This window comes from Terrapene carolina, unplaced genomic scaffold, assembly GCF_002925995.2.
Source record: "Terrapene carolina triunguis isolate 2854851 unplaced genomic scaffold, T_m_triunguis-2.0 Scaffold67, whole genome shotgun sequence".
In the NCBI taxonomy this organism is placed as follows: Eukaryota; Metazoa; Chordata; order Testudines; family Emydidae; genus Terrapene; species Terrapene triunguis.
This window is the reverse complement of record NW_020664418.1, coordinates 7,199,513-7,226,097: the sequence shown is the minus strand read 5'-3', so window position 1 is coordinate 7,226,097 and position 26,585 is coordinate 7,199,513. Positions and strand designations below refer to the sequence as shown.

The window sequence follows — 26,585 nt, the reverse complement described above, 5'->3', positions numbered from 1 at the left end:
CCTTTCCTCCACTGCAGATGTGCTCCTGAGACATGGGTATAAATATAGGGAGCTACTTCCCTGCTTCTGTGGAGGGAGCAGGGGACTGGGAGGTGATCAGTTCTTAGGCCATAGCCAAGACAAGGGGCTCCAATCAAACCAACCTGGGAACCAGAGTATCAGCACCCATACATTGGAATTTCCTTGCAGGGCCAGGGAGGTGCGGAGAGCTATCAGGCTGTGCCGGATTGTTAGGTTTCTCCCCATCACCCAGCAGTGTCTGTTTGCCGGCAGATTGTCTGGCTTTCTTTTTCCCCTGAACATGGCGTTTGAGAATTTAGAAAAGCTGGTAGGTTATAAATACATCACCACGCTGTTTACTCAAGAGATAAGCATGTAATGAATGAAGTCACTTGGATAAACAAGTGCTGCAGGTTCATGAAAACATGTATCTGAGGCCAAGTCCGTGTCTGTGCAGGCACCTGCAGAGAGGCTGATACCCCAGGTCAGTGTTTCTCAAATGCAGCCACCTGCAGATTTTTTTGCGGCCACGACAGCCTCTAAAGTATGGATAGAAATTAGGGGGCATTGCCCCCCCAAATGTATGTGTTTATAGTGTGGGGGGGAAGACAATGTAAAGGTTCCACTGCCTCCCGAACAGCTTGAGTCACAGCCCACCCCTTACCCTCAGTCTCCCCTCCCAGAAAACAGTGGCCCCTCCCTGCAGCACCCAGCTGTTGCTCCTGAATAGCTGTTACCAAGGGCAGCGAGATGCGCTGCCTTGATGTTTGTGCTGGTGCCACCAGCAGGGATCGGTGCCCTGCATTCTGGGCAGCCCCTCTGGAGATACAAGGGACCAGTGTGTGTGGGGCCTGCAGCAGTTATCTGTGGAAGCAGCTGCAATGTTCGGTTGCTGTGGCGCTCCTCTGATCAGCTCCCCCACTCCCACCCAGCTGGGGCATGGAGAGCCTGGGACTCCGCAGGCAGCCGGTGAGTTCCCAACCCACCTTCCCCAGGGTGGGCCTCTTGCTGAAAAGCCACGGGAGATAGGGACAGAGACAGGTCGGAATTTGGACATGTATCTGTGCATATTTATTTCGTTTTCCTAAAGTTAATTAAATATTTTAGGAAAGATTGTCAGAGCGGTCCCCAGCAAGAGATGGTGGCCACACTCTGAGAGTTGAGAGTTTGTTGTGAGAACCTCTGCCCTAGGTTATTTACCTAGTAGTGCTTTCTGGTTCTGAAAGAGCAACAGCAGGCAGACTGGCTATTCATTTCTCCTTGCGGTTACTCTACAATCTCATAGGACGTGCAGTGGGATGACCTGAATTTACTCTCATTTTAAACAGTGAAACATCATCCAACATTATATCATGACCCTTAAAGAGACAGTACAGTCTAAAGCAACAGTGCCAAAATTTTGCCAGGTTAAGGGTCCTCCTGGCAACTTGCCAAGAGCCACAGCTAGAACCCAAGTCTTCTCCCACTTACAGTGGTGTGAAGTGGGAGGAACTGCGCTCCTGGTGTGAGGGGAAAGGGGCCTCAGGGCCCAAGTGCACATGAAACACAGCCTCTGCTCACCTCCTCCCATTGGTGGATGTAGCGGATGAGCCTTGAGAGCCTCAGCAGGCGCAAGAGGCTGAGGATTTTGGTGAAGCGCACAATGCGCAGAGCCCGGGCAGTCTTGTAAACCTCTGAGTCGATACGGGTCTCCACGATCAGGAAGATGTAGTCCACGGGTATGGAGGAGATAAAATCCACCACAAACCAGCTCTTCAGGTACTTCATCTTAATTCGTTGGGGGTCAAGGATGATCTCGGTGTTATCCTCTACCACGATGCCGGTCCGGAAGTTGAGGACCAGGTCGATGAGGAAGAAGGTGTCTGAGACCACATTGAAAACGATCCATGGGGTGGTGTTCTCGTCCTTGAAGAAAGTGATGCCCACAGGGATAATGATCAGGTTTCCCACCATCAGGAGCAGCATAGTCAGATCCCAGTAGAACCTATACAGCAAGACAGAGACAGGATATCAGCCAAAGGAGGTGCCCCAGGGCAAGAGAGACCAAGTCATCTGCTTTATAAAACTGTACTGTTCTTAGCTTCCCCACCCCCTGCATGCCTGTCAGAGGTACATCTAGGGCACACCAGTGACCACTGTATTTAGGCACTTAATGTAAAGAGGGATATTAGGTTGCTGGCATGGTGGATCCTGATGGGGGTGTAGGATGCAATGGGGGTGTCCACTCCAAAATCCTGATCAGGGCTTTGGAATAACCCAAAAGACCAAGACATTTACATGGCTGACAAAAACAACCACCGTTCTAACAATAAACAAACACTAAAAAAAAAAGCTAATGGAAGGGATACAAACCCTCTCACTTCAGGCATCAGCCAACCTTTGACCTTTGGGAGTCAGAAGGAACGTAGTGCTTTGGGCAGGCTCTCTCAGAACTGCCCACTGCAGGTTTCTTGCACCTGCCCCTGCAGCAGTTGGTGCTGATCACAATCAGAAAGAGGACTCTGCACTAGATGGAGCCTGCTCTGATCCAGTGCAGTATCCCGAGAATTCAGCTTAGATTTCTCACTGTGCCTAGCGTGTGCAGAGACTGGATTTTGGAAGTTTAGACAGTGCTCCATGGATGCCCATGCAGTGCAGAAATGATCAATACAGCTCATAGGTGCGTGCCTGAAGATATGTATTTAATTGTCAAAGTAACCAAGGGAAACATTTCACTGCTGTGCCCTCAAACAAGTCTCTGATACTCTGGTCTTTTCTTTATTGGTCAATCAATATTATCTGAAGGGCTCTCAGAACAGCATTCATTTTATTTTTGGAAAGCACTGTGTGTCTGAGCATAATCCCTGATGTTATAAACCACTCGCTGTTTTTTACCAGGTATTAGTATAATAGATAAGTGATCACACGATGCTGCTGCAGCAGCTAATCCAGAGTAAGACAGACAGAAAATCTCACTAGTTCTCAGACTTTGCTGAGGAGTCTCACAAATAACCTAGTAGCCTCACTCCAATCCTCAACAGAGGCTTAACTAGTGGAGACATCGATGTAACGTGGCCTCATTATCACCAATATTGCATTACTTCTACACAATATACTACAGGGCATTTACTGCTATATTAAGAAGTATCATAAACAATTAAAAATTAAAATGCGCTTGTCAAAGTACATGAACCAAGTGCACAGGGCAAACTCATCTATCAGCTTTGTTTGCTTACTCACACTGTCACAAGATACTTTATTTATTATTCTTCATTTCCTGAGCACCCAATATATTCTCTGCCATGTAGAGTACAAAGAGGAAGACAAGGTCACCGTCCCAAAAGGCTTACAATAGAAGAGATAAATTCCACTCCTATTTACACCGGGGCACTCTTGAGTGGAGCTGCTCTGGATTTTCATTGATGTAACCAAGCACAGAATTTGGTCTGTGAAACAGATATAGCACATGTTTCTTGGCAAATTGGCTACACAGCCAAGATGGGTTTGCATCAACCACACCCAACTTTGGGATGCTCAGAATGTAGATCTAGTTAAGAATTTTACTCCTTGAGTCTGTATCTTGGGCTAGATTCTCAGCTGGTATAAAACAGCGTAGCTCTAGCAAGTTCAACGGAGCTACATCAATTTGTGCAAGCTGGGGATCTGACTCCTCATCTTTATTTTGTTAAATTGTCAACAAACAACAACAAAAGACTTCTCTGTCTAGATCAATGAACACTGCACTCCCCAAACAGTAAGTATATTGTATAATTGTGAGATATATTTACAGACAGACAGACAGACAGACACACACACACACACACACACACCACACAGAGTGGGGATTTTCAGAAGTATTCAGCATTGGCCTAAATCTGGTCCCACTGAAGCCCATGGTAATGGACTTCAGTGGGAGCAAAGTTAGGCCAACAGTGAGCACCTCTGAAAATCCCATCAGCTAATTTTATCTTGCTCTTCGATGCATAGGCATTGCCCTGCCACATACCCAGTGCAACTGCCTACCTAGCATGCAAGCCCAGTAGCTGATGTTAGAAACTAAGCAACAAAATAAGTCTGTGTGTCTAAGAGCACCATCATGCCATATCACAATACATGCTTGTACTGAACAAATCCAAGCTGCAAACTTGTTTATTAAGGGCCTGATATGATGACGCAGCTTTCCTATTCAAGTAATTTAGATAATCACACAACAGCATGCAAGTCTGGAAGACATTGGTATATGTGTTCCCAAGAGAAATATCCTTTCAGCCATCTTTAATCTAACTGTTGGAATACAGAGGGAGATGCATACACTGAAGAAGAGCATTATTCCTCCCAGGAACCTCAAGGGTTTTTGCCGCCCCAAGCAGCCCCTCCCCCCCCCAAAAAAAAGCGGGAGTGAGGGACCCTCCACCGAATTGCCACTGAATAGCTGGACGTGCCGCCCCCCTCCGGAGTGGCCGCCCCAAGCACCTGTTTGCTAAGCTGGTGCCTAGAGCCGGCCTTGATTCCTCCCCAAGTTTCAAAGGACGCGGATGAAAGCTAAAGTAGCAGCCAGCCCTGCATACACATAAAGGTGACAGTCACTTTCTGCAGAGATTTTTTGATTTCTCTGCCTGCCTTTCTCAATATCAGCAGGTGATTTTAGGGTTCAGCAGAAAGTGAGAAACTGATGGCATTGGCTAACTAGTCAGTGTGGGTAGCAGGAAATTTCCCACACACAGGTCGAGCAATATACTTCAACCCTGATTTGCAGAACTCCCTCATATTCCAGTCCACTGTAAATTAATCCAGATACACAGCTCTGCCAGCTCCCTGTGGTCCTGAATACTGCAGTCCCTGCTGCTCCAGTCCTAGTACCCCCTCATAGCTCTGCCAACACACGTCAGCCTTGACCTGATCAACGGCAGTGACACTGACATTATAATGCTGAGTTTTGAGTTTTGCACACGCACACACATTTTGTGAGGCGAACAAGCAGAGATTAAGTCATAACATTCATTTCCATGTGGTACTTAAAGCAGAGTTTCAGCACAGATTTGGAGAAGTGAGTCAAGACAAATGCCATAGATTCCTCTTGTTCCTGGCATCTAGAAAGCATCACATATGGAATAGAGACGATGAGCATCTATATCCAATGCACTGACTACTCACTAATGGGTGCCCCAAATGGCGAGCAAATACAACCTTTGGCCTCTATGAAGAAGAAAACTGCAGCTGAAGAGCACCAGGATTTTGGCCTAGACACCATTCCCACACTGCAAAAAGACGTGCCTAGTGGAATTTGCTAACCAGAATTCCTAGAAGTTATAAAAGCAACAATAAGGAAGCCACAGCCCACATATATCTAGGTCAAATGCAACACACTTACTGAAGGATCATTAATTTAGTGTCAATGGCTGCTCAGTGATCACAACACCTTGGGGGGATCAAACATCTTCATGTCATTTTATATTTGCAGTAAGAAGCCTCTTTTTGCCCTTTCTAAGTTATTGACTGAGATGAATAAAAATGCATGTGACGTTTAGAAGGGCTAGTAGCAATTATTAATAACCATGCGCTGCATTTCTCCAACACTTCCCAAGGATCCCAAAGCGCTTCCCAAACAGTAACAAATTTAGCCTCATAACTCCCCTGAAAGGTAGGTAAGGATTATCACCTCCATTTTACAGATGAGGAACCGGAGACATGGTGAAGGTAAGGGATAGTCTAATGGTTACACAGCAAGTCTGTGGCACTGCAGAGAACAGAACTCAAACGACTCGCAGTCTTGTGCTGTGACCACTAGATCTTAAACTTTTCCCATATTGTGGACTACAACTTATAGAGAGATTGGCTTATGGATGTTTCCCTTCCCATTTCCTTGCTGACCACAGCTCCCCTCCCATTTCCAAAAGCTTACATAGAAAATTAACAGCAAGAATGCATGAGATTTATTTTAGCTGACTTAGTGCTGGTTTTCCTCTTGTTTTGAGCTGCTCAGTCACACTGTCTGACCAGCCAGTTCTAACATACTTGCTTTTAATACAATATGATCACACACCTTAGAACTGGAAAAAAAAAATCACATTGCAGCCCACACCCTTAACTCTGACCTGCTAATCTGTAATTTAGTTACAACGTTCTATGGATATGCCTATGAAATAGGGTGGGCATGTGCATTTCAATCATATTTGTGTGAATTTCTGAATGGCAGTGGGTATTGCATAGCTGATCTGATTTTTTAAAAGTCACAGTGTAAATACCTAGCAGATGTTCGTTTGTGATTTTTGACCAGCGAGTCAAATCAGCTTTCTGTTCAATACCTAGTGTATGCTGTGTGGACATGCTAAGATTGTAATTTTACAATAACTGACATTAAATTAAATATTGTAGTGTTGGAAGGACAAAGTTCAGAGTGCACGCTGCAATGGAATTTTCAGTTTTTGGCTGTGTGCATTGAGAGGGGATAGTATTATGGAACAGAAAATTATTGTGTGTCAGAGGGGTATTAGTGTGTTGGTCTGGATCAATATCATGGATGGTATCAGTCTAATGTTTGGAGATTTATATTGTATTGGGCATGAATGCTGCCTTAATTTATGTTCTCCTGGACTTTTAAGTATTTGCAGTTTCATAAGAAAAATATACTTAAGCAACAACAAGGAGGAAAGAATGCAAGCCAGAATAGGGAAAGAACAAGTTAAAGAATATTATGATAAGTTAAATGTATTCAAGTTGGCAGGGCCTGATGAAATTCACCCGAGGGTACATAAGGAACTAGCTGAAGCAATCTCAGATTATCTTTGAGAACTCAGAGCACAGGTGATGTCCAGGAGGACTGCAGAAGGGCAAACATAGTGCCGGTTTTTAAAGAGGGGAGAAAAGGAGGACTCGGGGAATTACAGACCAGTCAGCCTAACTTCAGTTCTTGGAACAAATGATCAAACAATCAGTATGGCTACGTCTTCACTACCCGCCGATCCGGCGGGTAGCAATCGGTTTATCGGGGATCGACTTACCGCGTCTCGTGAGGACGCGGTAAAATCGATCCCTGATCGCTCTGCCGTCGACTCCGGAAATCCACCTCGACAAGAGGCGGCAGCGGAGGCGGCAGCAGCGCGGCAGCGGTCGGCTTTCCCCCGTCCTCACCACCAGGTAAGCCGACCTAAAATACGCAACTTCAGCTACGGTATTCACGTAGCTGAAGTTGCGTATCTTAGGTCGGAACACCGCTGTAGTGTAGACCTAGCCTTTGTAAGCACCAGAGGATAACAGGGTGATGAGTAATAGCCAACATGGTTTTGTCAAGAACAAAACATGCCAAACCAACCTAATTTCCTTCTTTGAGAGGATTACTGGCCTAGTGGATGGGCATGCCATATCTTGATTTTAGTCAGGCTTTTGACACAGTCCCACATAACATAAGCAAACTAGGGAAATATGGTCTAGATAAAATTACTATAAGGTAGGTGCACAACTGGTTGAAAAACCACACTCAGAGAGTAATCATCAATGGTTTACTGTCAGACTGGGAGGATGTATCTAGTGGCGTATGTCTATGCTGCAGTTAAAAACCTGCAGCTAGCCTGTGCTAGCTGACTCAGGCTCATGGGGCTTGGGCTAATGAGCTGTTTAACTATGGTGTAGACATTTGGGCTTGGTTGGAACCTGGGTGCTAGGACCCTGCAAGGTGGGAGAGTCCCAGAGCACGGGCTGCAGCCTGAGCTCAAATGTCTACACCACAATTAAACAGCACCTTAGCCTGAGCCCAAATCTGCTGGCACCGGAACTGTGGGTGTCTGGTTGCAGTGTAGACATACCCTCAGAGTTCTGTCCTGGGTCTAGCAGTATTCAACGTTCTCGTTAATGAGTCATGGTGGGAATCCACAAAGTGACTATTATACCTAAACTCCAGACTCAGGCACCTAAGTCAGGTGTTATGTGCCTATGTCCCAGTTTTGGCTCCACTGCAATTCACAAAACTCCTGTAAACTCTGTAGCTGCCTAAACTCTCTTGGCAACTGAGCTTTTCAGAGTAAAAGTTCCCCGGGTGCCCATGTTCCTGTCTCTGGGCACGTGAACAGCTGCCTCTCTCCTGTGTCCGGACACCTCTCTTCCGCTTGAGCCCCAGAGTGATTCACAAGCCAGGGGAAGAAAGGCATTCAGCCACCTAAGTTGTGTGCAGGGCCCACTCCAGTGGGCATGCTAAGAGGCCACCTAGCAGACCGGGTCCCATTCAGAGTCTGGCCAGAGGAGGTGGTGGTGCCCACCTTACATCTCTTAGCTCAGTGGTTAGAGTACTTACCTGGGATGTGGGAGACCCAGGTACAGCCCCCACCACCACCTAGCAGAGGGGGAGAAAGACGCCTCCCTGCAGACTGCACTTAGGTGCCTATCCCCATGAGAGGGGTGGGGCTTACACACACTGTTCTTGTCATCATCTCCCATTGGCTAGCTTAGGTGTGGGCTAACATGCTGGCTTTTGTGGATCGCATTCCAAGGCGCTGATCTCTCCCTTTGCAATGAATAGGGAGTCTAGGCATCTAACCCAGCGTTGCAGATCTCAGTGCTGAACCTGTGATTTTCTAGGCCTCTAAAAGTTAGGCGCCACAATGCTTGGTGTTGCAATGTCTAAATCTCTTTGTGGACCCACCCTTAGATAATGCAGTAGAAAGTATTCTTATAAAATATGCAGGTGGCACCGAGCTGGGAGGGTTGCAAGCACTTAGGAGGATAGTGATTAGAATTCAAAACAACCATGGCAAACTGGAGAATTGGTCTGAAATCAACAAGATGAAATTCAATAAAGACAAGTGCAAAGTAGTTTGCACTTAGAAATGAAAAATCAAAGGCACAAATACAAAATGGGGAATAACTGGCTAGGTAGTAGTGCTGCTGAAAAGGATCCGAGGCTTTTAGTGGATCACATATTGAATATGAGCCAATGTGAAGCTGTTGCAAACAAGGCAAATATCATTCTGGGATGTATTAACAGGATTGTCGTAGGTAAGATTTGGGAGGTAACTGTCCTGCTCTGCTCAGCACTGATGAGACTGCAGCTGGAGTACTGGGTCCACTTACGGGTGCCATACTTTAAAAAACGGTGTGGAGAGAGTCAGAGGAGAGCAACAAAAAATAAAATGTTTAGAAAACCTGACCTATGAGGGAAGGTTAAAAACACTGGACATGTTTAGTGTTGAGAAAAGAAGATGGAGTGGGGACATGATAACAGTCTTCAAATATGTTAAAGAAGACAGGGATCAATTGTTCTCCATGTCCACTGAAGGTAGGACAAAAACATAATGAGCTTAATCTGCACAAGAGAGATTTAGATTAGATATTAGGAAAAACTTTCTAACTATAAGGGTAGTTAAGCTCTGGAATAGGCTTCCAAGGGAGGATTGTGGAATCCCCATCACTGGAGGTTTTTAAGAATGACAAACACCTGTCAGGGATGATCTAGGTTTACTTGGCCCTGCTTCATCAAGTAGGGGATGGACTGGATGACCTCTTGAGGACCCTTCCAGTCCTACATTTATATGATTCTAACTTTAACTCTAAATTAACAAAGCATTTGGGCCATTTTCAACCTTCATTGCAATGCAGCCAGCTCTGGGTTGAACCAAGTAGCTTTCTGCCAATGCACAGAAATGAAGCAAAACCAAAGCCAGAATATCACCAGGAGTGGAATTTACATGAGATACCATGGCTAACCTTCCTACTCTTACAAAGAGTGCAATGGTATATTTAATGACCACATCCCATCAAAAACACCCACTATCTCCAACAAGACCAGTCTGGGGCGCTGGTTAAGAGCTGATTCAGAGAGAATTCCCCTCTTTATATGGTCACTCTTTACATGGGAATGTTTCCTAAATTTCTGCCTTTAAGCAGTTTTTTCCCCTGACAAAGGAGCAGCTCCCCTCTCCTGGAGGAAGCATGTTGAATGATATACTACTACACTCACCAGCAACTTTCTTGACATGAAACAGGTCACTGTTTAATTCCCTGGACTGCTAGTCAGGCTAGAAATAGAAATCATCATTTGTAAAGTGCATTAGCAGATGTCAGCATGACTGGAGTGGGGATGGTAGGGTTTGGGGGAGGTTGGAGGAAAGATTCATTTCAGAAAGCAGCTACTCACTGGGTAGAATGAGGAGATACACACACACACGGAAGGAGGGATAGATAGACATTCATCTATATTGAGCATGTATTTCTGTTAGATAGTCATGACTTTGCATTATTCACAGAGATAAAATAGAAGAGATGTGGTGAGTCACTGCTACTAAATGCATTAAAGGATACTTAGGCAAATACCCAGTGTAGGCATCATTGCTAAACAAGTTCATTTACTCATAGTGATCTATTCAAATGCGCTATCCATGTGAAAAACCTCTCTGAAATAAACACCCATAAAGAGAATTCTTGTGTTAAATGACTAAAAACCCAGCAAACCTGAATGCTACATAATGGAAAATGATTAGGGGACCGGTTAAAAGAATGAGATAAATTGCTTTAATTAACTCCATACTAAGCTATGCAAATAAGATGTATACTCTGCCATCCGTAAATAACCACCCAAGAGTACTGATAATGAGGTGTGCATCACATGACAGCATACTGCAAAGTCTGCTTCCTATAACAGTTTACCAGACTAACACCCTGGCCATACTAGTCAGCACCGGCTGCTTCCCGTCAGTTGTGCATGTTCCAGTTCTCCATAAAACCTGGACTACACCAAACTCCATCTCCACTGCAGGTTAAAATGTATGCAAGTGGATGGAACGTGAGCAATGGTGCGGTGCCAGACCTGCCATAGAGGCTAAGGTCCAGATCCTTAAAGAACATTTAGGCTCCTAACTTCCACTGAAATCAAAAAGAACAGCCATAATAGGTCAGACCAATGGTCCATCTAAGTCCAATGTTCTGTCTCTGACAGCAGCTAGTGCTAGATACTTCAGAGTGAATGAACAGAACAGGGCAATTTCAAGTGATCCAGCCCCCTGTCATTTGTCCTAGATTCTGGCAGTCAGACATTTAGGGACACCCAGAACATAGGATTGCGTCCTTGACTAATAGCCATTGATGGACATTCATGAACCTAGCCTCTATGAACTTAGTTAATTCTTTTCAGAACCCTGTTATACTTTTAGCCTTTACAGCATCCCCTGGCAACGAGTTCTGCAGGTTGACTGTGTGTTGTGTAAAGAAGTACTTCCTTTTGATTGCTTTAAACCTGCTGCCTATTAATTTTATTGGGTGACCTCTAGTTCCTGTGTTATGTGAAGGGGTAAATAACACTTGCCTATTCACTTTCTTCACATCATTCATGATTTTATCGACTAAAGGAAGTTAGGAGCCTAAATATCTTTGAGGATCTTGACCTAAGAGTATGTCTATACTATGAAATTAGGTTGAATTTATAAAAGCCGGTTTTATAGAAATCGGTTGTATACAGCCGATTGTGTGTGTCCCCACATAAAATGCTCTAAGTGCATTAAGTCGGCGGACCGCGTCCACAATACCGAAGCTAGCGTCGACTTCCGGAGCGTTGCACTGTGGGTAGCTATCCCACAGACCCGCAGTCTCCGCCGCCCATTGGAATTCTGGGTTGAGATCCCAATGCCTGAATGATGCAAAAGGGGTTCTGGGTACATGTCATCAGGCACCTCCCCCTCCGTCAGAGCAACGGCAGACAATCGATTCGCGCCTTTTTACCTGGGTTACCTGTGCAGACAACATACCACGGCAAGCATGGAGCCCGCTCAGCCCAGCTCACCGTCACCATATGTCCTCTGGGTGCCGGCAGACGTGGTACTGCATTCGTTACCATGGTATCTCATGTAAATTCCACTCCTGGTGATATTCTGGCTTTGGTTTTGCTTCATTTCTGTGCATTGGCGGAAAGCTACTTGGTTCAACCCAGAGCTGGCTGCATTGCAATGAAGGTGCAGTATGACTGGTAGCCTTCATCGGCGATCTGGGGGCTGGCAGACGTGGGGCTGCACTGCACACAGCAGCAGCCCCTTGCCTTTTGGTAGAAGATGGTATATTACGACTGGTATCCATCGTCGTCGTACTGCAGTGGCTGTCAATCATGGGCACCTGGGCAGACATGCTCAGTCCTATCGAACTGTCTTGACGATGATGGCTATCAGTCGTAGTATGCTATTTTCTGCCAAGCGCCCAGTATTTTCTGCCAAGCACCCAGAAGTTGCCGAGGGCTATCAGTCATGCTGCACCGTCATCTGTCAGCTTAAGATGTAAAAAATAGATTTGTTCTGTATTCATTTGCTTCCCCCTCCCTCCGTGAAATCAACGGCCTGCTAAACCCAGGGTTTTGAGTTCAATCTTTGGGGGGGGCCATTCTGTGTGACAGTTGTTTGTGTTTGTCCCTGATGCACAGCCACCTTTGTTGATTTTAATTCCCTGTACCTGTACGCCATGTCGTCACTCGCCCCTCCCTCCCTCCCTCCCTCCCTCCGTCAGATACTAGTTTCACGCCTTTTTTCAGACTAGATGCCATAGCTAGCACTGGGATCATGGAGCCCGCTCAGATCACCGCGGCAATTATGAGCACTATGAACACCACGCGCATTGTCCTGCAGTATATGCAGAGCCAAGACTTGCCAAAGCAAAACCAGGACCAGCCGACGAGGCGATTGCAGCGCGGCAACGAGAGTTATGAGGAAATTGACATGGACATAGACCTCTCACAAGGCACAGGCCCCAGCAATGTGGAAATCATGGTGTTACTGGGGCAGGTTCATGCCGTGGAACGCCGATTCTGGGCTCGGGAAAGAAGCACAGACTGGTGGGACCGCATCGTGCTGCAGGTGTGGGACGATTCCCAGTGGCTGCGAAACTTTCGCATGCGTAAGGGCACTTTCATGGAACTTTGTGACTTGCTTTCCCCTGCCCTGAAGCGCCAGAATACCAGGATGAGAGCAGCCCTCACAGTTGAGAAGCGAGTGGCGATAGCCCTGTGGAAGCTTGCAACGCCAGACAGCTACCAGTCAGTCGGGAATCAATTTGGAGTGGGCAAATCTACTGTGGGGGCTGCTGTGATCCAAGTTGCCAGGGCAATGAAAGACCTGGTGATATCAAGGGTAGTGACTCTGGGAAACGTGCAGGCCATAATGGATGGCTTTGCTGCAATGGGATTCCCAAACTGTGGTGGGGCGTTAGACGGAACCCATATCCCTATCTTGTCACCGGAGCACCAAGCCACCGAGTACATAAACCGCAAGGGGTACTTTTCAATGCTGCTGCAAGCCCTGGTGGATCACAAGGGACGTTTCACCAACATCAATGTGGGATGGCCGGGAAAGGTACATGATGCTCGCGTCTTCAGGTACTCTGCTCTGTTTCGAAAGCTGGAGGAAGGGACATTCTTCCCGGACCAGAAAATAACCGTTGGGGATGTTGAAATGCCTATCGTGATCCTTGAGGACCCAGCCTACCCCTTAATGCCATGGCTCATGAAGCCGTACACAGGCAGCCTGGACAGTAGTCAGGACCTGTTCAACTACAGGCTGAGCAAGTGCCGAATGGTGGTGGAATGTGCATTTGGACGTTTAAAAGCGCGCTGGGGCAGCTTACTGACTCGCTCAGACCTCAGCGAAAAGAATATCCCCATTGTTATAGCTGCTTGCTGTGCGCTCCACAATATCTGTGAGAGTAAGGGGGAGACATTTATGGCGGGGTGGGAGGTTGAGGCAAATCGCCTGGCCGCTGATTACGCGCAGCCAGACACCAGGGCGATTAGAAGAGCACAGCAGGGCGCGGTGTGCATCAGAGAAGCTTTGAAAACGAGTTTTGTGACTGGCCAGGCTATGGTGTGAAACTTCTGTTTGTTTCTCCTTGATGAACACTCCGCCCCCCCACCCAGTTCACTCTACTTCCCTGTGAACCAACCACCCCACCCTCCCCTCCCCCCTTCGAGCACCACTTGCAGAGGCAATAAAGTCATTGTTACTTCACATTCATGCATTCTTTATTAATTCATCACACAACTAGGGGGATAATTGCCAAGGTAGCCCGGGATGGGTGGGGGAGGAGGGAAGGAAAAGGACACACTGCAGTTTAAAACTTTAACTCTTATTGAAGGCCAGCCTTCTGATGCTCGGGCAATCATCTGGGGAGTGGCTGGGTGGCTGGAGGACCCCCCACCATGTTCTTGGGCATCTGGGTGAGGAGGCTATGGAACTTGGGGAGCAGGGCTGTCGGTTACACAGGGGCTGTAGCGGTGGTCTCTGCTCCTGCTGCCTTTCCTGCAGCTCAACCATATGCTGGAGCATATCAGTTTGATGCTCCAGCAGCCGGAGCATCGACTCTTGCCTTCTGTCTGCAAGCTGACGCCACCTATCATCTTCAACCCGCCACTTGCTCTGTCCATCCCGCGATTCAGCCCGCCACCTCTCCTCTCGTTCATACTGTGCTTTTCTGTAGTCTGACATTGACTGCCTCCACGCATTCTGCTGTGCTCTGTCAGTGTGGGAGGACATCTGGAGCTCCGTGAACATATCATCCCGAGTCCGCCGTTTTCTCCTTCTAATCTTCACTAGCCTCTGTGAAGGAGAAACATTTGCAGCTGGTGGAGGAGAAGGGAGAGGTGGTTAAAAAAGACACATTTTAGAGAACAATGGGTACACTCTTTCACGTTAAATTTTGCTGTTCACATTACACAGCACATGTGCTTTCGTTACAAGGTCGCATTTTTCCTCTTATATTGAGGGCCTGCCGGTTTGGTGTGAGAGATGACTCACGCAGTGCCAGGCAACAGATTTCGGCTTGCAGGCAGCCATGGTAAGCCACAGTCTTTTGGCTTTTTTAACCTTCTTAACATGTGGGAATGGTTTCAAACAGTAGCGCCCTCATTTCCCATACCAAGCACCCGTTGGGTTGGCCATTTAAAATGGGTTTGCAATGTAAAATGAGGGGCTGCGGTTTCCGGGTTAACATGCAGCACAAACCCAACTAACCCCCCTCCCCTCCCACACCCAATTATCGGGGATGATCACTTCACCCCTCCCCCCCACCGCGTGGGTAACAGAGGGGAACATTTCTGTTCAGCAGAGCAGGAAGGGGCAACTCTGAATGTCCCCTTAATAAAATTGCCCCATTTCAACCAGGTGACCGTGAATGATATCACTCTCCTGAGGATAACAAAGAGCGATAAGGAATGGATGTTGTCTGCATGCCAGCAAACACCGGGACCATACGCTGCCATGCTTTGCTATGCAATGATTCCAGACTACGTGCTACTGGCCTGGCGTGGTAAAGTGTCCTACCATGGCGGACGGGATAAGGCAGCCCTCCCCAGAAACCTTTTGCAAAGGCTTTGGGAGTACATGAAGGAGAGCTTTCTGGAGATGTCCCTGGAGGATTTCCGCTCCATCCCCATACACGTTAACAGACTTTTCCAGTAGCTGTACTGGCCGCGATTGCCAGGGCAAATTAATCATTAAACACGCTTGCTTTTAAACCATGTGTAATATTTACAAAGGTACACTCACCAGAGGTCCCCTGTGTGCCCTCAGGGTCTGGGAGCACGCCTTGGTTGAGTTCAGGGGTTACTGGTTCCAGGTCCAGGGTGATAAACATATCCTGGCTGTTGGGGAAACCGGTTTCTCCGCTTCCTTGCTGCTGTGAGCGATCTACATTATCTTCATCCTCATCTTCCTCATACCCCGAACCCGCTTCCCTGTGTGTTTCTCCAGTGACGGAGTCATAGCACACGGTTGGGCTAGTGGTGGCTGCACCCCCTAGCATGGCATGCAGCTCCGCGTAGAAGCGGCATGTTTGCGGCTCTGCCCCGGACCTTCCGTTTGCCTCTCTGGCTTTGTGGTAGGCTTGCCTTAGCTCCTTAATTTTCATGCGGCACTGCTGTGCGTCCCTGTTATGGCCGCTGTCTTTCATGGCCTTTTCTAATATTTTGCCATTTCGTTTACTGCTACGGAGTTCAGCTAGCACTGATTCGTCTCCCCATATGGCGAGCAGATCCTGTACCTCCCGTTCAGTCCATGATGGAGCTCTTTTGCGATCCTGGGACTCCATCACGGTTACCTGTGCTGATGAGCTCTGCATGGTCACCTGTGCTCTCCACGCTGAGCAAACAGGAAATGAAATTCAAACGTTCGCGGGGCTTTTCCTGTCTACCTGGTCAGTGCATCTGAGTTGAGAGTGCTGTCCAGAGCGGACACAATGAAGCACTGTGGGATAGCTCCCGGAGGCCAATAACGTCGAATTCCGTCCTCACTACCCCAATTCCGACCCGCTAAGGCCGATTTTATCGCTAATCCCCTCGTCGGAGGTGGAGTAAAGAAACCGGTTTAAAGGGCCCTTTAAGTCGAAAGAAAGGGCTTCGTCGTGTGAACGTGTCCAGGCTTAATTCGATTTAACGCTGCTAAAGTCGACCTAAACTCGTAGTGTAGACCTGACCTCAGTCTAGCAGCCCTCAGGTTGGAGCTCCCCTGGCCCTGCCTAGCACTCCTCTGTCCATGGTGCTGTCTCTCTCAACCCTCCTACAAAGCAACCAGTCCTCCTCCTTTGGCCTCCAGGGAGAGACTTCCTCTGTTCTGCTCATCAGCTCTTCTTATATGGGCCAGCGTGGCCCTGATTGGCTGCCCCACTAAGCCTTCTCCCTACTGGCTGGCTCAATAAGCGCTCTGCTAATTGGCTGGGTTCTGCACAGCCTTTCCAAAGCTGCTTTAACCCTTCTTCTGCCTATGTGGGGCAGCCGCCCCACCACACATGCGAAGGGGCAAAAGGGGAAAGGGAGCCCTTAAGAATGATTTTTTTTGGCTAGATAAAGGTCAAAGTCTGTCCTCACTGCCTTGATTCTCCAATGCCCTCTGTCTTGTACAGGTGTTTACAGCCATGCAGAATGAGAAGGTAGAATGCTCCCAGATCCGAAGGTATAACACCCCCTTCATCCCTATCCATGCAAGGTGCAAGTCAGTGGAGAATCAGGCCCAGTGTGAGATTTTCCTAGTGACTTCATTGGGAACAGGGTTTGGCCCTAGCAGAACAGCAGAGTGGACAGGGAGGTGCACCCACTAATATAACACGGTCATCCCGAGACAAAACTGTACTGTGATGAACTGGTGCTAGGGCACTGGCCTCAGATGCCTGTTGAGCGCTGTTTAAACATTTACCCAAAGATCAGCTGTGGGTCACAAACAAATGGGAACCTAATCTGTGGAAATAAATAAATAATGAAATCCAGGAAGCAGCTGCTAGAATTAGCAAAACATAATACAGGGCGAGCAGCATTCGATGCACTCTTCCTATGTAGAACAGAACCTTGGAACTCACTGGGCTGAGGTCACCTGACCATTCCCTGACTGCTTAATCCTGGCCCAGATGTGCACAGATCCCTCAGTCTGCATGCTAGAGAACCACCAAGCTACAGCTCTGTGTGTCTATTATTATTATTATCATCTATTTGTATTACTGCAGTGCCTAGAGTCCCTAGCTGAGATCAGAGGCCTGTTAGGCTGGGCACTGAACATACACCGAATAAGACACCATCCATGCCCCAAATTGCTCAGTCTAAATAGACAGACAGACAAAGGGTGGCTGGAGAAGTAGTGCCCCAGAGAGAAGCAGTGAGAGGCTGTGATAAATGAAGGGGGGTTAGCCCCCTTTTCTGAACACCCAGTCAGCTGTAAAATCCCTCTTGGTAGCTGTTCTCTGCTTGCTTTACCTGTAAAGGGTTAACCTAGGGAGATTGAAGTGTTGAAGAAATACTGGCTTTTGTATGTTACCATTCCTGATGTCCGATTTGTGTCCATTTATTCTTTTACGTAGGGACTGTCTGGTTTGGCCAATGTACATGGCAGAGGGGCATTGCTGGCACATGATGGCATATATCACATTAGTAGACTTGCAGGTGAATGAGCCCTTGATGGTGAATGATGGTAACATACAAAAGCCAGTAGGAGAACACTTCAATCTCCCTGGACATTCTATAACAGATTTAAAAGTAACTGTTCTTGAACAAAAACTTCAGAAACAGACTTCAAAGAGAAACAGCAGAACTAAAATTCATTTGCAAATTTAACACCATTAATTTGGGCTTAAATAGGGACTGGGAGTGGCTGGCTCATTACAAAAGCAGCTTTGCCTCTCCAGGAATTGACACCTCCTCATCTATTATTGGGAGTGGACTACATCCACCCTGATTGAATTGGCCCTGTCAACACTGGTTCTCCACTTGTGAGGTAATTCCCTTCTCTTCATGAGTCATTATATAATGCCTGCATCTGTAATTTTCACTCCATGCATCTGAAGAAGTGAGGTGTTTTACCCATGAAAGCTTAAGCCCAAATAAATCTGTTAGTCTTTAAGGTGCCACCTGACTCCTTGTTGTTGTTTTTTAGGAGATTTTGACTTAGTTCTATGCTTAATTCCCTATTATACACTAAAATTGGAGCATTTTATTGACACGGTAAAAATATAATCACACATATAAATATGCACTCAGTGATATTTTTATTCCAGTTATAGATTGTAATAGTTTGCAAATGTTCAATGCATTGATGCATTTACCCTATTATAACACAGTAAAATATGATTTATGACCTTTAACTTACAAAAGATAATGCATTAAATCAATAAGAATTAGTTTAAATTATTAGTGCTTTGATGTCAGCTACAATACATCCACTCTATTATCATGCTGTTTAAAGACATGAAGGGCTTTGCATGGCACTGTTCACAAGGAGATGTTTATAGAGAAATTCAAGAGAATCAAGAGCTACCAAAACTGGCCTTATGTCAAAGGTAATCTCCGAACAGAGAATGTGTTAATCTATAGTATGCAATAGCACAATGCTCTAAATAAATCCGAGCCTTGTTAATTCTTAGTACTACCTTTGATTTCAGCATGAACTTTTTTGGCCAAACTGCATGCTCTGGGACGGACACAAGGAAGCATTATTTCCCTTGGGAGTGATCCATTTCAGCACCATGGACAGCTCTTTCCAGTGCACTATTGAGTAGTTGCTGAAATGGCCCTCTGGAGATAAACAAATGATATGCCTATTATAACAAACAGCCTTTTAATTGCTATGATTAAGAAAGTCTTGGACCTTGCACTTTCCATTAGTTCAAATAAAGGAGTGCAGGATGCAATAAAAGGAACTCATTACCAAGATCCCCCCTTCCATCAAATATTAACTAAAAGAAATTAAAAAGCAGTCAGCCTTGAATGTGCTCTGGCTTCTGCAGGAAGGGAGAGCACTTCATAAACTTGGAGCCTCGAGAGAGAAAGCTCCAGCTCCTGGATGCTAGGACAGCCAGCAGCTCCAGCCTCAACCATTGCCGCTGCTGGGATGAGCCATAAGACAATAGACTATCCCCCAGCAAGACTGGATCTACAGGACTCAAGACATTTCTATTACCTCCACTGAATACCTACTGTTTCATTTGATTTAACATTGCCTTTTAAATTATTCATTCAAAGGCTATGGTCCCTCCATGCCAGTGTGCTTCTCCTCAAGTATATGTAGTTTGTGATAACACCACTTCATTTTGCTTTTCGCCCTTTCACATGAGGATCTCAAAGCTCTTTGTAGGCCTTTGTGAATTAGCTTTTCCAACAGACTCCTATGAGCATAATTAGTCAAATTAATCAGATGGGAAACCAATCACAGAGAGGATAAGCAACTTGACTGAAATGAATCCGTGACAGAGCTGGGATCAGACTCCAAGTCCACACTAACCACTAGACGGCACTTCTTTTTACTTGTGATCCTTCAAGTCTGATAGGATGGTATTTTTTTAAGTTTACATAAGGAGAGTGGAGAGTTGTATCCTTGTGCACAATGAATGGGCCATGGATACTGACTGCCCCTTCCATCCTGACAAGTGGCCCCTCCAGTCATGGTTGAGACTGGTTCAAAAGGTAGTGAGGGAGTGTGTATGTAGCTTGCACTGCCTCTGCCTGCCCTCTGTATGTCTTATGATCTCCAGACCTGTCAGGCCAACAGCTTTCTACAGCTGCAAATATTCCCCCAGATTCCCTTTCCCATTAGTTATTGTATGTCAGTCCATGCTCCCCAAGACAAGTAATATTGCTTTACGCTTATACAGTGCTTGTAATAATAGGATTCAATGACACTTGACAGCCATCAATCAAGCTACATAACCCTCCAATCCTGCTGTAAATGTAACCCCGATTTTACAGATGGGGAAACAGTCACAGAGCCGGTGAGTGACTTGCCTAAGGCCACTACATGAGTCAGTGGTAGAGTCAGGACTCAGGAGTCCCATCTCCCCATCCCATGCTCTACCCACTGGATACTGCTGCCTCCATAACCCAAGGCACTCATCTCATTCTTGGGAGCAACCCCGGGGAGAGCATCATGCACACTTGTTCCACCACAATTCAAATACAATGCAAACAAGCAACATCCACCATCTGAAAAAAATACTGCGTTAAAGATTGCAGAAAGGTCTGAGGAAGCCAATGTGCAACATGCCATTGACAAAAATGGAAGGAAAAGCCAGTACTGAAATGTATTCAGCTACTTGAATCTCCTCCTTGGCCTGCACGCATGGCATCACAAGGAAACGACATATTCCTTTACTGTGTTACAAGGATGTTCCCCGCAGTGACAAGAGACACAAATGTCACAAGGATAACAGCCATACTAGGTTCTTTGCAAGCTACTCTTGTGGCCACTGCCCTGGACCTGCTCTGTGCTCTCTTTCCTGCAACCGCTTGTTCAGCAAACTAAGCAGTTTCTTAAATCTATATTTAGATTCTGGCTTTCCTAAAAAAGAAAGAGGAATCAATGTGATTTCATTTCCCACCCCCCACACACAGAGCCTTAAGAGACCTTGTTTGTTCAGAGCTCAGGTTCGGGGAATTATCTGCCCTAAATCTGAAGAGTGGAGGCAGTTAGAGCAGAATTACCGTTTCAGCTCCTAGACAGCATTAGTCATATTCACACCTTCCCTGGATCCAGCCATTATCAGCTCAGAGCGAGTCATGCTCTGCAACAGGACAGTAGAGCAAAGAGGTTTTAGGACAATTACTTCCTGTGCAAAAATTTCATTCCCTCCCCTCCTTAGTGCTTGAAAGGGAGAAAGTTCATATCTTGGAGCTAGACATGTTTATACAGTTCTGGGGAGACCACAGGCTCAGCCAAAGTTGGGTGGATTTGAAGATGACATGCAAAGGGACACGAGTGATATTTCACTGCCAAGAGAAGCTGGTGATGGCACCACTACCCCCTCCCATATGTGTTCTGCTTTAAAATCCATTAGGGCCTTCACCAGAGACTTGTACGCACAAGCTGACCAGGAGAGGTGCCCAATCAGTGTGTCTCCAGGCCAGCATGGTCCCACCTTATCATGGCTTGGCTCCACCGACTGTTGGTGTTGCACTGGCTAATTCCATGTCCCCGGGTGGAGTGAAAGTCACAGAGAGGACTCTGCACACCTGCTGCTGTGGTCTGGCACCTAGGTTCTGCTGGCTTGTTCCAGTGGAATCCTAGTGGGATCACTTCTTGGGCAGTCATGTCACTGCAAAGGCTGTCATCTCTCTCCATGCTTATCCTAGCCAAGCTTCACCAGGAGGGGCTAAGCAGCATAACCCCTTCCGTACAAAGCTACCTAGCTATGTATAATTCCTTGTTCTCACCCTTCATCCAGGCCTGCTGGAATCCCAGCAAGTCATCGAGGAAAGAGCAGTGCAAAAGATCTAACCCTCTCTTCATGTCCAGCCCATTGTACTGGATAAACACATTGTTAGCCCCCTTCCCCATGCCTCTTTGTTAAGACGTTCAATATGTTTAATATGTCTTGATTTAACAGAACTCCCAACATAAATTATGTATAAGCCCAACATGCTTTGTTTGATCTCCCAAAAATCTCCCAAATGTATGAATATGGAAAAGTCCCTTTTTGTTTGCTGTCCATTGATCCAAGCTTTGACCCTTCTCGACATGTATTTATCTCTGATGAGCGAATAATAAAAAGAACCAACATGCTGGGGGACGGAAGGAAGCCCCTTCAAGGGTACCCATTGCCTTGGAAACTTGCAGTAGAGAATATACAGCTCAATAGGGGCAGTAGTTTGCAAAGACCCAGTGCATCTACTGTTGAATGTATAGGAATACGAGTAAAGATGGGACCGAGCTACAAAACTCAGATCCTGGTCACAGTCCAACCCTGAGCACTTCTCAGATCCAGAGTTTGGTTTTGCCCATTATAGAGATGGGCCTGAATCAAATTAGGATTTGTATCAAAAAACTTTCCCAAAATGTTTGGGAGCAGGGTTTTGTTTTGGACCCATCTCTGAACACAAATGGGGTTGTCTTCTGTTTCAGAGTTGCCAGATGTCAATTCCATGGAAAGACACACAGGCGTAATTCTTATGGGCCTGATCCTGTGGCCCTTACATGACAAACTGGGCTACTCGTGAGTAACAGCTACAGATCAGGCTCAATATACTCTATGGTTTAGAATCAACAACGCTGCAACCACAACACAATATGACAAAGAGAACATGTAAACTAAAGTTGTACAAAATGTATTTCTCAACTATGTTTCTCTCCACAAGCTACAGAGACCATGGGCCAAATTCTCAGCTAGTGTAAAATGACACAGCTCCATGGAAATCACATCACTTTAGACTTGCTGAGAATCTGGGCCTTTGTCGCTCATTAATTGAAGGAAAAAAGGCTAGAATATAAAAATAAAAGAGAGACGACTGGTGTCACCATATCTATCCCAGCTGAGAATCACACATAGCCAATTACACGTAAGGCAATCCCACCATCATCACCACTTTTATCGGAGTAATGAACTGGGTCAGATAACAAGAAATGGCCAGAACAGTCACCAAGAGTCTAATGGAAGCTGGACCAGATTAATTTTGCAGTTTCATTATTGCTCTTATTTACAGTAGCACCCGCAAAATGCCAGGTGCTTTCCAAATATTCCCTGCCCCAAGGAACTTGTAATCTAAGGAGGGACAGACGCATAGACAGAGCTTATGGGAATGGGAATAACAACAGTCCATTTGTACACAAGCCAACTCAATACACTGTAAGCAGCACAGCAGAAGTGGGGCCTCTAGGAGGACTTACATGTGGACAGGGGAGGGGTCTTGTGGATGGGTTCAGGGAGGTGCAGAGGGGGCTGCATGAAAGAAGCTGGCAAAGAGATTGACAAACTTGGGAGCATTGGTAGAGAAGAGGGGACAACATGGAGCTTGACATGGACCTCCTTGATTCTGGCTGGGTCAGGAGGTGAAAATGCTGAAGTACCATGGAAAAGAGCTGGCCTTGCTACGTTTTTGTCTGTTCTATCCTGTGCAGATTCTTACTTCCCCTCATCACTGCAGGGTCCGAGCACTCTCTCCCCACAGGGAGAACTGTGTGTGCAGTTGAGCGTTTGGTTTGGAGGTTAGTTTTTGGTTTTTTTTTGTTTTTTGAGAATACCCAGGCTGCTCTGAGTTGATGCTGGAGAGAGAAGGCAGGTTGAAGAAACACACCTTGTCCTGGAACAGAGGGTGGGGAGGTTTGTGATGGTCCATAGTTCCTGGGGGAGAGTCATTCCACACTCTCAGACCAGCTACTGAGAAAGTTGTCTCCTGCCTAGACTAACATCACCCTTATTGTGCCAGCATAGCCAAGATGTTGACCACGGTCTTCATCTTGGAGCTTTAGATGATGTTTTAGATACCCTGGGCCCAAGCCATTGAGTACCTTGAAGATTGGGATTAAGACCTATAGCCTGACTTGGAATTCAATGAAAAGCTCTGCAGAGAGGGGAGGACAGATCTGATGTGCACGCGGTAGCCTTGTTGCTGAAGATACATGCTGCAGCATTCTGTACTCATTGGAGTTTCCCAAGGGTGCCCAGATATACCACATTGCCATAGTCCGCAGTAGAGATGATGCAGGTACATATAAATGAGGGCAGGCCATTATCTATAAGGATGACACAGACTCTCTTAGCCAACTGCTGATGAAAGATGGTTCTGTGGCTGGTGGTGGATGCTACTGTGCAAGAGATTAGCGTCAGCAAGGAATCCAGAAACCTTCCACCCCAGAAAGCAGCATGCTCTGGAAATCTGGCTAGAAAGTCCATTGCCAGGAGGCTCCCAGTGCAGTTTGCTCAAGAAGTCTGTATAAAGCATCCAGGATTTGGGGCACTTACTAAAAACTTTTGAGCTTCACATACTCACACGAACATCTCTGAACCAGCTCCTCAGCTGGCATGAACTGGCTTCACTAGAGCTATACTGATTTGTGCCCGCTAAGGATCTAGGCCTTTACAACCAAAATAATAAAGCAAAAGAGTGGGGAAAGGGTTGGGTGAAAAGTCAAATGTGAGGCTGATCCAACAGCTCTTAAGTCATGCAAGTCACTCTTAGTGAGCTATCCCATCGACATCCGTGGTTCTGCTCCCAAGAGGGAGGGATGCAGGATCAGGCTCTATTGTTTTTCAAAATGAAAATGTTTGGGGCAAAATCCGTAAAAATAAAGTGACGTTGATTTTGCAAATGCCTAGATTTACAACTTGGTTGAACAGCAGCACTGCGTAGAATGCTGTGCCGATGCACGCGCACTCTTGCTGCTTGACTCAGGCCCTGGGTATGCCTGCTCGTCACAGTAATGAAAAGCCATCAAGCTTTCTGAGACAAGCAGGGAGCTTGCTGTGGTCATTGACATTCAGAGTTAGAACATAAAGAGCATAAGAACGGCCATACTGGGTCAGACCAAAGGTCCATCTAGCCCAGTGTCCTGTCTTCCAACAGTGACCAATGCCAGGTGCCCCAGAGGGAATGAACAGAACAGGTAATCATCAAGTGATCCATCCCCTGTCACTCATCCCCAGCTTCTGGCAAACAGAGGCTGGGGACACCATCCCAGCCCATCCTGGCTAATAGCCATTGATGGACCTATCCTCCATGCACTTATCTAGTTCTTTTTTTGAACCCTGTTATAGTCTTGGCCTTCACAACATCCTCTGGCAAAGAGTTCCACGGGTTGACTGTTTGTTGTGTGAAGAAATACTTCTTTTGTTTTAAACTTGCTGCCTATTAATTTCATTTGGTGACCCCTAGTTTGCCCTAATGGCCAGAAATTCCTCCCCCACTGCAAGAGGCGGGAGCAAATGAGTCACAAAAGGAAGGGAGCAGAGTCTCAGCTATAAACTAGTTCTTCTTCACCCCACCCCACTTTCCAAGCCTACAGTGGACCCTTGACCCCTGCTCTAATGGATCAGGGTTCTGCAGGCTGGGAATGAGAGGAGCCAAAGGAAAGAGATACTCCCTGCAACATGCTCCCCTGTGTCTTAGTGCCTTTCCCAGTAGAAATTGCTTCTGGCATTAATGCAGCTTGGAGCAGCTTTGACTCCCATAGTATATCTTCTATTCCCCAGCCCACTTGGCAGGGGTAGAATTCAGGCAGCCAACAACAGCCGAGCTCCAAGAGCTAGAGGTGAAGGGGAGGCCAGTGTAGCACTGTCGAGGGGCCTAGGATCTGAGTGCATGGAGCTTAGGACTCCATGGAATTTCCAAGCCACGTCTCCCATTCCTCCCTACAAAGACCAAACCACCAGCCCTGTGATGGGAGGAGTCAGAGGAGGCAACAGTCTGTTCCCCTCCTTTTCCAGCAGGAAGGAATAATTTGACTCTAAATGGCAGGTTTTTTCCCCTAAGAACAAGAGGCCAAATCCTCAGCTACAACCAATCAGCATAGCTCCCTGAAGCCAACACAGCAATGCCAATTCACACCAGCCACGGACACGGACCACCATCCCTACAGGATAACTCATCCTAGATCAGGAGAGCTAAAGCTGCCTCTGAAGCGTGGAGCACAGGTCACTTGCTTGTTTGAACTACAATAAATGGCAGCATATCTGTAAATTGAAGTTTTTAAACCATGATTTGAGGACTTCAGTACCTTAGCCAGAGGCTATGGGCCTACTACAGGAGTGGGTGAATGATTCAGGAGGACAGACTAGATGATCACAATGGTCTCTTCTTGCCTTAAAGTCTATGATTCTTTCAGACAGGCTTCATCACATAGCCCAGCCTGGAGCCATCTCGGCATTGATGTGGGTGGGGGAGGGGGGAGGGGAAGGAAAAAGCGATCCAGGGACTATGTGAGGTTTCAGTTCTAAGGCTAGAAAATTCCCCAGCTCTTTATGCCAGTGTCTTGCTTGCACTGAGTAACAGACTGGACAGGAGCTCCTTGCATGCTGGAGAAGACAAAGGCTGCTGAGATCTCTGGACTAGTCAGGTATCCACAAGCTCAGAGTCAAGAGAGAGAGTCACTTTTTTAAATGTAGCAATTAAGAAAAAAGCCCCAATTGTTTTAGGTCTCAGCAGAGAAAGATTGTGCTAGGGCTATACTTATTTACATGCATCTTCTACCCCCTCTTCACACCAGACACATTTAATTCCATTATAATACCTGGCTCAGGGAGAGCTTTTATCCAATGATATCAAAGCCCTTTGCGAAAGGGGGCTACCCGCATTTTGCAGATGAGGGAACTGAGGCACAGAGTAAGTCATTTGGTTAAGGTCCCATCCAGCACGGCAGCAGCAGAACTGAGCACAGAACAAAGGTCTCCCGCCTCCTAGTCAGTGT

At 46.6% G+C, this 26,585-nt stretch overlaps 1 protein-coding gene across 1 annotated transcript in view; it reads right to left on the bottom strand.

Moving 5' to 3' along the window:
* HCN4 (hyperpolarization activated cyclic nucleotide gated potassium channel 4) overlaps positions 1 to 26,585 on the bottom strand; it is a 176,694-nt gene that overhangs the window by 124,397 nt on the left and 25,712 nt on the right. The window contains exon 2 of the mRNA XM_024213759.2: positions 1,561 to 1,984. Within this exon, the coding sequence (XP_024069527.2) occupies positions 1,561 to 1,984 (424 nt within the window). The remainder of the gene's footprint in view (positions 1 to 1,560; positions 1,985 to 26,585) is intronic.